This window comes from Leguminivora glycinivorella, unplaced genomic scaffold, assembly GCF_023078275.1.
Source record: "Leguminivora glycinivorella isolate SPB_JAAS2020 unplaced genomic scaffold, LegGlyc_1.1 Scaffold3, whole genome shotgun sequence".
Taxonomy (NCBI): domain Eukaryota; kingdom Metazoa; phylum Arthropoda; class Insecta; order Lepidoptera; family Tortricidae; genus Leguminivora; species Leguminivora glycinivorella.
In genome coordinates this window covers 1,830,606-1,842,345 of record NW_025952828.1, presented here as the reverse complement: position 1 = coordinate 1,842,345, position 11,740 = coordinate 1,830,606, and the positions used below count along the sequence as shown (strand labels likewise).

The window sequence follows — 11,740 nt, the reverse complement described above, 5'->3', positions numbered from 1 at the left end:
TTCCACGAATTCGCACGAAGCGCTTTGCTTCGTCTTTTCTTATGCACACTGCCAAGGAGTGCAATTCCTTGCCGGCGGCTATATTTCCGAGCTCATAGCAACAACCTTCAAATCAAGGGTGAACAGGCATCTTCTGGGCAAGCTCACTTTATCGTAGGCCACGTCTTTGTCTTTGGCTAGTCTGTGGCCAAGAGTAAGCCCTTTTATAATAACAATAAAAAAATCTTAGGCCAATGAAGAAACTTTTGGAAAACTTATATGACAAATTAAGCACGGTATCAATAATCTAAGATTGGCTCACATTGGTCGGTCGGGTCGTATGTAACATATACCATACCTACTACCTACTTGGTATAATAAAAAAAAAACCGGCCAAGAGCGTGTCGGGCCACGCTCAGTGTAGGGTTCCGTAATTTTCCGTATTTTTCTCAAAAACTACTAAACCTATCAAGTTGAAAATAATTTTCCTAGAAAGTCTTTATAAAGTTCTACTTTTGTGATTTTTTTAATATTTTTTTCCCCTCACTAGCTCGGAAACACGTGTTTTGTCCTTTAATACCAGCCGGTAAAAACGCATTTTATCCACTAGTGGGTAAAGTAATTTGACCTTGAATAAAGTCAAATTAACTGCTTTAAAATTGATAAAAGCAGGTGAATCTAGTAATAAAGATAATTTACCACCTGTGGAACTACTGGAAGCAGTGATAAACGCATTTTTTGCGTTGTAGTTTCCTCGCTATAGTGAGGGGAAAAGTTTTGTGTTACACTCGGGTGCAAATGTATTTTACTTCTCGTGTGTTAAAAAACTCGCAAGTTCAGGATTCTATTCTCGAACCACTCGCTTCGCTCGTGGTTCAACTATAGAATCCTTTCACTTGCTCGTTTTTCAATTCCACACTCGGCGTTAAAATACAACTTTGCCCCCTTGTATAACAAATAACTATTAAACATATGGTTCAAAAGTTAGAGGGCGGGGGCACACTTTTTTTTCCTTTAGGAGCGACTATTTCCCAAAACATTAATATTATCAAAAAACCGGCCAAGTGCGAGTCGGGCTCGCGCACAAAGGGTTCCGTAGCAGCAAATATAATAAACTTATTATGTCAATTTATACACCTGCCAAAATTACAGTTAAATCAACCTATCTCAAAAACTATAAGAGATACTTTGATCAAACCAAAAATCGTTGAAAGAGTTAATTAGCATGCATCACCTCTATTTTTTTTAGAATTTTATACCCCGTAGTTATAAAAATAGAGGGGGGGGGACATACTTTTTACGACTTTGAGAGCTGATATCTCAAAAACCGTTCACTTTAAGAAAAATGTTTTTTAGAAAACTTTATATCATTTTAAAAGACCTTTCCATTGATACCCCACACGGGTATGTACATCGAAAAAAAAATTTTCATCCCTCAGTTACATGTATGGGGGGCCCCACCCCAATTCTTTTTTTTTACTATTTAGTGTCATAATTTTGTAGCGGTTCATACAACACATATTCCCATCAAATTTCATCACTGTAGTACTTATAGTTTCCGAGTAAATCGGCTGTGACAGACGGACAGACGGACAGACGGACAGACGGACAGACGGACATGACGAAACTATAAGGGTTCCGTTTTTGCCATTTTGGCTACGGAACCCTAAAAACGATTTTAGTAAACCCTTATTCATTTTTAAATACCTGTCCAACAATATATCACACGTTGGGGTTGGAATGAAAAAAAAATCAGTTCTCACTTTATATGTAGGAGGTACCCTAAAAAAACATTTTTATTCACTTTTTATTTTACCACTTTGTCGGCGTGATTGATTTACTATATTGGTACCAAATTTCAGCTTTCTAGTGCTAACGGTCACTGAGATTATCCGCGGACGGACGGACGGACAGACAGACAGACAGACATGGCGAAACTATAGTATAGTTGACTACGGAACCCTAAAAACGATATAATACTGGACTGACAAAGCCCATGCAAAATCGTACCCCTGAAATGTATGCGCCTTTTAGGCTTAAAACTAGATGGCACTGTTCGCAGCCTGGAAGTGGCCAAATCATATTTACCCCAAATAATTTTATTTTTTATAAGAACAAATGACATATATTTCTTTATTTTACAATCATGATATCACGTCAGTACACATTTTGAAAATAAAAAATTTCTAAGCATCATAAAAAAAAGCATCGTCAGTGTAGTTATGATAGTATTTAATAGGTGGCGCTAAAAATCGAAGTACGATTCTTAGTATGAAGTATGTAAATTCTATATAAATAATACTTGGTATAATTATTACTTTAAGGTACCTACTCATGATCTAGTAGAATTGAGAACTGCATGTTCAATGGGATTTAGATTCTTCCATAGGGTGCAATGGTGCATGCAGGTGTTTTTGTCAATCCGCTATAGAACTATGAAATTTTCTTAGCCAAATCCAGGCGGGGCTATGAAAATTGCTGCAAACATAGCTTGGTATGACTCTAGTCATCGCTTTATCAGCCACGGTACCTATAGCGGATGGCACCCTGAGTCATCAAAGTTAGCAATGATAAAAATTATGACCACAATTTTTTTTTTAAAGGATAGTTCTCCTCTTCTTTTGTTGAGATTTATTTTTTATTTCGGACATAATCTAACTATTCTCGTTGAGAGATATCAAAAAGTAACTCTAGTGAGACATTGCAAAAAAGTATTTTTTTAGAATTAAAAATGATTTTTTTATTTTAAGTGCCAGTTTTACAAATAACATGTACTTTTTATGTGAAAATATATCCAAAAACATGAAAAAAAAAATACAAAAAAAATTTGGATGATCCTTGGTTCGAATCCTGGTATGGGAATTTATTTGCGGATTATTTATATTATTTGGGAGTCATGGTTTTCTATGTATTTCAGTATTAGTATTTGTACCTATATTATATTACATCGTTGTCTAGGTACCCACACAAGTCTTTTTGAGGTTACTGTGGGACTGTCCTATTGGCTTCGTGCGAAGTGCATGGAGGGGGTAAGCAAAGCGATCGCAGTGCTTGCGGTGGTCAAAATCGACACTGATCGTGGTTGTCATCTATCAAAACCATTAGTCTAAGATCAAAACTCATAAAATATAATACAATGTGTAATGTTTGATATGTATATATCAAAGAATCCGATATCTCCATAAATTCTCTTATTTTTGTACACTACTTTATTAGGTTATCTAAAAAATATAATTATGGTCACCCTATTGTCAGAGAGTTATTTACAGACCAGTCTTTGTTAATTGTTCCATAACAACGTGTGTAAAAAAAATAAAAATACGGAAAAAATGTTGCTCATAAGTTTGTTTGTATTGTGTGCGTTTTTGAATTGTGACGTTACTGGCCAGATATGTAGAAAAAGGACTGTGTAAGTAAATTTTTTTTTTAAGAAATAAGTTTGGCGAATTATTGTGCAGCAAAATAAAAGTGAAATAGAATAGGACACATATCATAGTTGAGGATGACGTCACCAACGAAGGGAAGGGGCAAAACGCTTGGTCCTCAAGCGTAAAGCTATCCGAACTGAACTTGAACGAAACTAGTGATTTGAACGAAATTAGTGATCTTAACGAAACTAGTGATCTTAACAAAACTAGTGATTTAAACGAAACTAGTTCAGTTCAGTTTTTAAAAATTAAATGGCTTCAGTCCATTGGGACTATTTCGCCAGTGTCAAGGTGATATGAGCTAATATTAGTAATTTTTGTACGGTAAGTACGACATTGTACGGTGACTTAGCACTTGTAAATTGATAGCTAGATTTTACAAGAGCACGTGGACTACCGGCCGTTTACGACAAAAAAGAGGCTAAACGCGTTTCGAGAACAATTCTTCATCAGCTTCTCACTACACCATTAGTTTACTGCATAATACGCTATCAATATTACACTTTAAACAACATTAATGAGTAAAAGAAAAATAAATTATTCACGACACGAAACCGCTATGATGGCGTCCCAACCGGAAGTCCAACGAAACTAGTGATTTGAACGAAATTAGTAATGTAATAGATGAAAAGTCAGCCAGATAAACGACCATTCGAACCAATTATTCGGTTAGTCACCCAAATAAACTGTCATAATGACTAAGGCATCCGTGGGGTCAAATTTTCTTGACAGGTAGGGACTTCCTATATCTATAAATTAAATTATCGGTGCTCGTTTTATTATATGTATACTAGTGATCGCAAATCACACAATTACGAGAAGTTTAGTGTTCATTTTTGTATACTTAGATTTGATGAAATGAGACTTTGTATTGCTTTGATTTGAGTTTCAAGGCTTTATCTGCTATCGTTGGTGACGTCGTCCTGCTTTTCTGAAATTTGATGATTTTGCACATACATATTATGACATCATCAAAAGACTTACATAAGTTTCTTCCACAGAGTAACCAAGATGGAATACGAAGAGTATAAATATACGTATGTTGACCGATACTCGAAGAAGAATTGGTTTGGACGGGTGGTTTACAAAACAAGGATAAATTCCGGTGTAGGGACGAAGCCAGTTCAAGTGAGTACAATTATTTCTTATAAAATTTTTTTGAATCGACATATGCCATTCCTTACGAGTATTAAAAATGTTATCTAAATCTAACTTTTTCAATATTTTTAAATTCAAGGTAAAATGGAAAAATTCACACCTCCGGCAGGACTCCAACCTGCGACCTTTGGCCTTGCCGGGGCCATCGCGCTTCCAACTGCGCCACGGAGGCCTGCTGGATGTGTGCGAATTTATCCATGCCTTCCCTCAATTCTCAAACGGCTTAGGGTGGCGTTATAGCAAACATCTACCCATTAGAATATATCTTATCAGGCACTGGAGTCTCAATTTATATTGAGAATTCGCCAGTAACAATGTGCTAACCCATACTAAATTTATTTTTTATCATGCAGAAACGTCTGCGATCGATATTACATATTTTTAAATTAAAGGAAAAATGGAAAAATTCACACCTCCGGCAGGACTCGAACCTGCGACCTTTGGCCTTGCCGGGGCCATCGCGCTTCCAACTGCCTGATAAAATCTATTCTCTCTCAAATTCAACTATTATGACTTTGACATAGATGTAGCGCTGTGTGGAAGGGCAAATATGCTGGCCCGAAGGTTTGCTAGATGTTCAAAAGCGATTAAGATTACTCTGTTCAAGGCATTTTCTTCATCCTTCTACACAGGCAGCCTTTTCGGTCAATTATACTAAAAAATCTTATAACGCCTTCAGAGCTGCCAGAGCGCAGAGAGAGACCAGGTTCTGCAGCGTGCTATGTTTGCGGAGGCTCTAACTGACGGCTTTGCAGCAATTATACGCAAGAAAGCGGCAATTACTTTGTATTTTACCTTATTCTAATTTTGTCTTTGTTGAATGTACTAACGTAAAGCTAGGTACTTACACTTGTTATAACTGTGTAACTCTGTGGTGATAATTATGTATATAAAAGTATGGCTTATAATCCCAAAATTTAATAAAATATCATTCATGTTTATTTACAGAAGCAAGAGGTTGAGTTCGTGCCATCATGCTGCGATGGGTACATCAGGACCGACACCGGGTCATTAGCCGAGTAAGTCCTAGTCCTATATGACTTAGTACAGGCCCGATATGGAGCACTGGCCCTTTAACCATCTGTATTCCAGCTAGTGCCCTTCGACTAAATCTTGAATTTCAATGTAGGTACAGTGTGCTGCAAAATAGCATGGAGAAATTATGAATGAATTCACTGATAAATTTGCCATGATCTTTTGCGGCCTACTGTACAAATCGTGTTAGATTCCAAATTCCAAGTGACATTGAACCTTAAAAACAAACTTCGCCTCCTTGTGTAAATATTTAAGGGTTGTACAATGTCTTGTGCTCTGAAAACTGCATCAATGCCAGCGACAAAACCTTGCACCTTAGAATCTCAAATGGTGATGACTGATGACCTAAATAGAGTTACCGGCTCTAAAAAGTATGTAGGTTCTTGTTTGTTTACTAAATGATTTTTATCTTTCAGCATAGAATGCACACCAATATGCTCTCCAGCTTGCGAGAACGGGAAATGCATATCGCCAGGCGAGTGCGAGTGCAATGAAGGATACTTGCTGGATGACGGTAGCCCGCACAAATGTTCGCCTACTTGTGGATACTGTGAGCATGGCACCTGTGTAGCACCTGATGTGTGCCGTTGTGACTACGGTTACTCTACACAAAACGGTACATGCCATTTAAGAAAATTATCACCTTTTTATCCTTGGCCTCCAAAATGAGAGTACGCCATAAGTGGCGTCTTGTGTACTTGCGTATCTTCCAGCCCATTATCGGCTTGTAGCTGACACAGATCCGCTATCACACTGTCTCCCCAGCGGTATTTGGGCCGACCTGCTGGGCATCGTTTTGGAAGCCAAGATCCTCTTTGGATCGCAGAGCCATATTAGTTAGTTTTTTATCCTTGACTTAATGTTCCTAGTACCTGTGTTAAATGTCACTTTTTCAAATTTTTCAGGAACATCATGCCTACCAATTTGCACCGAGCCCTGTGTCAACAGTGTTTGTGTCGCTCCAGATACCTGTCAATGTCACTCCGGCTACAGAAAAACTGACAGCAATCTCTGCACCGCTTACTGCTCCCACGGCTGCCTTCACGGGACATGCACCGAGCCCGAGACATGCACTTGTAACGCAGGATGGCAGAAGTCAGAAATAGACGAATGTGTACCAAAATGTGACGTGAAATGTGGAAATGGTACGTGTACTGGACCTAATCATTGTACTTGTAACGAAGGATACAAAGTTGATGAAAAACATGATCCAATATGTGTGCCTCATTGTGATGTTGCATGTGGAAATGGTGCTTGCGTTGCTCCTAATACTTGTAAATGCTCTGTTGGATATGAAGTTGACAATATTAAAGACCCTAAATGTGTGCCGCAGTGTGATGTTGATTGTGGTAATGGGACTTGCATAGCACCAAATGAATGTAATTGTAATACGGGATATAAAATAAACAGAGGCAGTAATCCCATGTGTACACCACAATGTGAAATTGATTGTGGGCATGGAATTTGCACATCGCCTAATCAATGTCAATGTAACGGAGGATATAAAGTTGATAGAGAGAATAATCCAGTTTGTATACCACAATGCGATGTTAAATGTGGGAATGGTACATGTATTGCACCTAACACATGCGAGTGCAAAATAGGATATAAAGAAGACAGAGATAAAGAGCCAATATGTGTACCGCATTGCAAAGTTGAATGTCGTAATGGGATTTGCACAGCTCCAGATCATTGCGAATGTAATAACCTTTATCATCTTGACTCAGATAATACTTTTCCCATGTGTGTACCAAAATGTGACGTTGCTTGTGGCAATGGATCTTGTGTTGCACCTAATACTTGTGTCTGTCATGAAGGATACCAAATAAATGAAGAAAAAAATCCAGCTTGCGAACCACACTGTGATAATAAATGTAGCAATGGAACTTGCGTAGCACCTAACGAATGTAAATGTTTCCCAGGTTATAAATTAGATAGAGATGATGAATGTAAACTAGACTGTGAATATTGTGAAGGGCATTGTTTTGACGTGGGGAAATGTGAGTGCGAAGAGCCTTTTAAAGCAACCCGAGTTACTGCAAACGGTGAAGAATGTAAAGGCAATATTGAGAATTGCACGCGAATAATTTGTAAAAAATATGACATTGAAACTACTGAAGGTATATCGTATGGATATGATGACATTGAGACGAAAACTACTATTGGGCTGAAAGCCAAGGCAAATAATTTTGACGGTTTTGCGTTTAACGGATCGGTATACGACTATTACGACAGCATACTTAACAATTCAATAGAACTAGATAATGATGCCGAAAATCAGATACAGGGAAGCGAACATTGGTATGTACAAAATACACATCTACATGATTTTTACATTTACCAAATTCATTACGTTTATACCCATCTAAGTAATGTTTTACACGACTCAAAGTATTTACCAATAATTTAAACAACTTGGTGACATTTTGCTCATCTTAAATCCAGGTGTCGGTAAAATAGTGTGGTACAAGTAATTACTGATTATGATGTGTAATTGTTTATCAGAAAATTATTATTTTGAAGTACTTAATTATAAATTAAAGTATTTACCTCGATATACTCCGGCGATCAATAGAAATTTAAGAATCCACTCTAATGAGCTTTTTCACATTATCGTAGCTATCTATCTCTATCGCTCTTGCGTACTGGCGCGACAGAGCCAAACTGCTTTTCTGTCGGCGTCTGACGTCGACGATTGACGTTCGGCTACGTCAGCTGAGGATTGAAAAGGCAGATGTCATAAGCCGGGTACTCACTAGCGAGCTGTAACTGTAACCGTTGCATGACCTGTTACCAAAAAACATAGTGTGTACGTGGTTCGCAAACCTCCTGCGAGCGGTACGCGTTGCTGCTCGCAGCGAGCCGATGTTTACAACGTACTCATTTCCGAACCTGTAACGTTACAGGTAACCGTAACCGTTATTGTAACCAAAACCATAGTGTGTACATGGTTCGCGAACCTCCTGCGAGCGGTGCGCGTTGCTGCTCGCAGCGAACCAATGTTTACAACGTACTCATTTCAGAACCTGTAACATTGCATGTAACCGTAACCGTTACTGTAACCAAAAACATAGTGTGTACGTGGTTCACGAGCCTGCAACGAACGCAACACGAGCGGCTCACAGCGAGCTGATAATTGTCGGTTTTTGCCGCGAATCAAAGGGCGCTCGCAGTGCGCTCGTGGACGTCGAGAAGAGAGGTTGTAACAATCCGCTGCGAACGTCAAACTTTTCATCATGAGTGAATGGTCAGAAGAGAAATTTAATAGCTTCTATTGATAGACTCCTACAGGGAGAAATGGAGAATAGTGTCCTGTAGACTCCTAAATTTATTAAATATTCGAAATCGGTTGCACTCATTCGAGTGATTTTTTATAATGGTTACAATTTTTTTTATTTTTCATTATTTACAGTAGATCACTTCTTTTCCGGTACATTCTCTGAATCCACCTTCTTCGTGGCCGATAGGTATCATAAAGTAATGCATCTATAAATATAAATATACATATATGCTGCACAAGCGAGAGACACCTTCGTCCGTCATTGTGGAGTTACAATCCAAAAATGCAGATACATCCGGCTCGTCATTAATGTGGCCTTCTCGTACACACTAGAACCTGGTTACTGTATCTTTTTGGTTACAGTTACTGCTCACAAATGAGTACGCTCCAGGAAATGGATCCGGCGACGTCGCGAGCCTGAACTGTAACACGCGTACACACTAGACTTCATTACTGTATCTGTTCGGTTACAGTTACGGCTCGCTAAATGAGTACGCTCGGGGTACTGGATCCGGCGACGTCGCGAGCCCGAACTGTAACATGCGTACACACTAGAACCTCGTTACAGTATCTGTTCGGTAACAGTTACAGCTCGCTAGTGAGTACCCGGCTATAGATTAAGATAGGATATCGGTCCTACATCCCGTATCGGATTGGATGATATGAAAATGTTGCAAGGTACAATATTTTTCAGGATGCAGTCAAAATGGAAGTACGCAGTCATTTCCATAGTTGTCATTATTTTGGCCATCGTCCTCGGTTCGCTGATCATTTTCCGGACAAGTATAATAAAATGTTGTACAGGAAGCGGCGATTATACTGTTGAAGGTACCTTTTTCTTTGTTTTAAATGAAATAAAAACGAATAAGTATAATAAATGATAATGATAGTTTCATGTCCTATTTAGTTTAGTGGGTTTTTCAGTGTGTGTGGTACATATGAAAGGGAAATAACTTTGATTACTTTTGCGCTACGAGACGCGGAGATAAATATGAGTCTTTGAAGATTTCTGTTTTTTCCAAGAACAAAACCTATCCAAATTATTAACTAACTACATGGCCTGAAACTTAGTATTAAGCTAGATATAAGTAATTTGTGTGCCCTGACAGGGTGTCATGGAAGCTATTTGTAAAATTTTAAGATCCTATGTACATGACTTATACAAATAAACATCTTATCTTATCTTATCTTATCTTATCTTATCTAAAATTGTTACTATCCTCTAGGCGACCAGTCTGGCCTTTTTTTTTATTAACGAGGGAAATGCTTTACGCATACCATCCCAGGCGCAGGGATCGGCCTGGGATGGTTATATGTGACTCCCATATAGGCTAATGAGACCCATGGTCGGTCGATTGCCGCCTCAGGGCTATAGGACGAGGTCGCAGGCACGTTTCGGCACTCCTCCGCAACGACCAGGGGCCGATTGCATAAGTTTACTAATAATACTAGGAAATAATACGAGTTACAAGTCAATAATTTACAAGTCGTACTTATTTGTGTTGCATAACAATTTATGGTTTTACTAATAATACAAGAATATTCCTGTTGCATAAATTGCTAATAATATTTCAAAATTACAAGTTACGTGATCTCAATTTACAAGTACTTATATATTCTGTTGCATAATATATTTATTCAAACTTGTAATATTGCTACTAATATTATTTGCGAATTATATAAATTATGAGTAAATTACTTGGATGACTCAAACCTCTGCCTGAGATTTTTTTTTTAATTCTAATTTATTTACTACGTCTTCAATAGATTGAGGCCATTTAACTGCTGAAGGAAATAATCTTCGGTTTATTGCTTCAACAACACGGCAAACAGTACGTGAAACAGTCGATTTATTAATACCATGACTTGCACCAACTGAGAAATATTGGCACCCTGTTCCAAGCCAGTGGAGTGTAGAACACAGTTGTTGACTGGGAGATAGGGCACCACCATTGTTTTTTTGTTGAATATCTTGTGAAATTGCTTGAAGAATTCGTTCAGCTTTAATTGCTGTCATACGGAACATTTCGTAAAAATGTGCCCGGTTTTCAAAGGCGAAATTGATTCTCTCACTATAAATTTTTCGGTGTCGCCTTTGTAAGATCAATTCCGCATCTTCATCATCAGAAGAATTTAATACGAGGTTCATTTTCGATTACAATACAATTCAAACCCGTCAATATAGACAACTAATATTTAAAAATATGGTGCCCCTGACATACGTAGAAATAATTACAAGTTTGTTCTAATAAATTGTTATTTTACCTTCATTTTGCAACAGAAACTAGTAAAATTCACTAATTATATAAGTTATTAGCAATAATATTTTGCAAGTTGTAGTTTTTTACTGGTATTTTATTATGCAACAAAAAAATATAAGTTACAAGTTAAATTACTAATATTATTAGCTTGTAATTAGGTACTTGTATATTTGTATCTTGTAATTTATTATGCAACACAAAAGTACAAGTTACAACCAAAACCACTAATAATATTAGCTTGTACTTTGTTATGCAATCGGCCCCAGTTTGGCTTAGTGGGTATTAAAAACGCGTTTTAGATTCAATAATCATTCTTTTCAGATGAAACAACTGACAATGCAGACAAACAACAGATGTCTGAAGGTAATATGCGGTTGTCTACAATTTTGAAAAAGAGAGGGGAAGATAATAGTGTAAACGAAGTATAAGTTAAATAAATATTTTTATATAAAACTGTGTGTTATTTCATTTTACAATTCTCATTAGGTCATCCAATTAGCATGGTCCAAACAATTAAATTTACCTGCTTATTACTATTATTATATTTTGTTTCAATGTTTAGCAAAGCTATTATTAAACTAAACTGTCTCGACTACAGA

At 37.5% G+C, this 11,740-nt stretch overlaps 1 protein-coding gene across 1 annotated transcript; it reads left to right on the top strand.

Annotated features, from left to right (window-relative positions):
* Positions 1-3,220: 3,220 nt before the first annotated feature.
* Positions 3,221-11,592, top strand: LOC125242011 (cell death abnormality protein 1-like). The gene is made up of 7 exons (XM_048150710.1): positions 3,221-3,388; positions 4,409-4,535; positions 5,514-5,584; positions 6,017-6,216; positions 6,506-7,901; positions 9,575-9,708; positions 11,463-11,592. Exons 1-7 carry the CDS (start codon positions 3,309-3,311, stop codon positions 11,567-11,569), a joined length of 2,115 nt encoding a protein of 704 aa, XP_048006667.1. The 5' UTR covers positions 3,221-3,308; the 3' UTR covers positions 11,570-11,592.
* The last annotated feature ends 148 nt before the right edge of the window (positions 11,593-11,740 follow it).

Excerpts from the sequence above, each read along its gene's own strand:
- LOC125242011 (XM_048150710.1), top strand. The coding sequence starts at position 3,309 with ATGTTGCTCATAAGTTTGTTTGTATTGTGTGCGTTTTTGAATTGTGAC. Across the intron at positions 5,585-6,016 it reads GACACCGGGTCATTAGCCGA|CATAGAATGCACACCAATAT; the intron begins GTAAGTCCTAGT and ends TTTATCTTTCAG. Across the intron at positions 9,709-11,462 it reads CGGCGATTATACTGTTGAAG|ATGAAACAACTGACAATGCA; the intron begins GTACCTTTTTCT and ends CATTCTTTTCAG.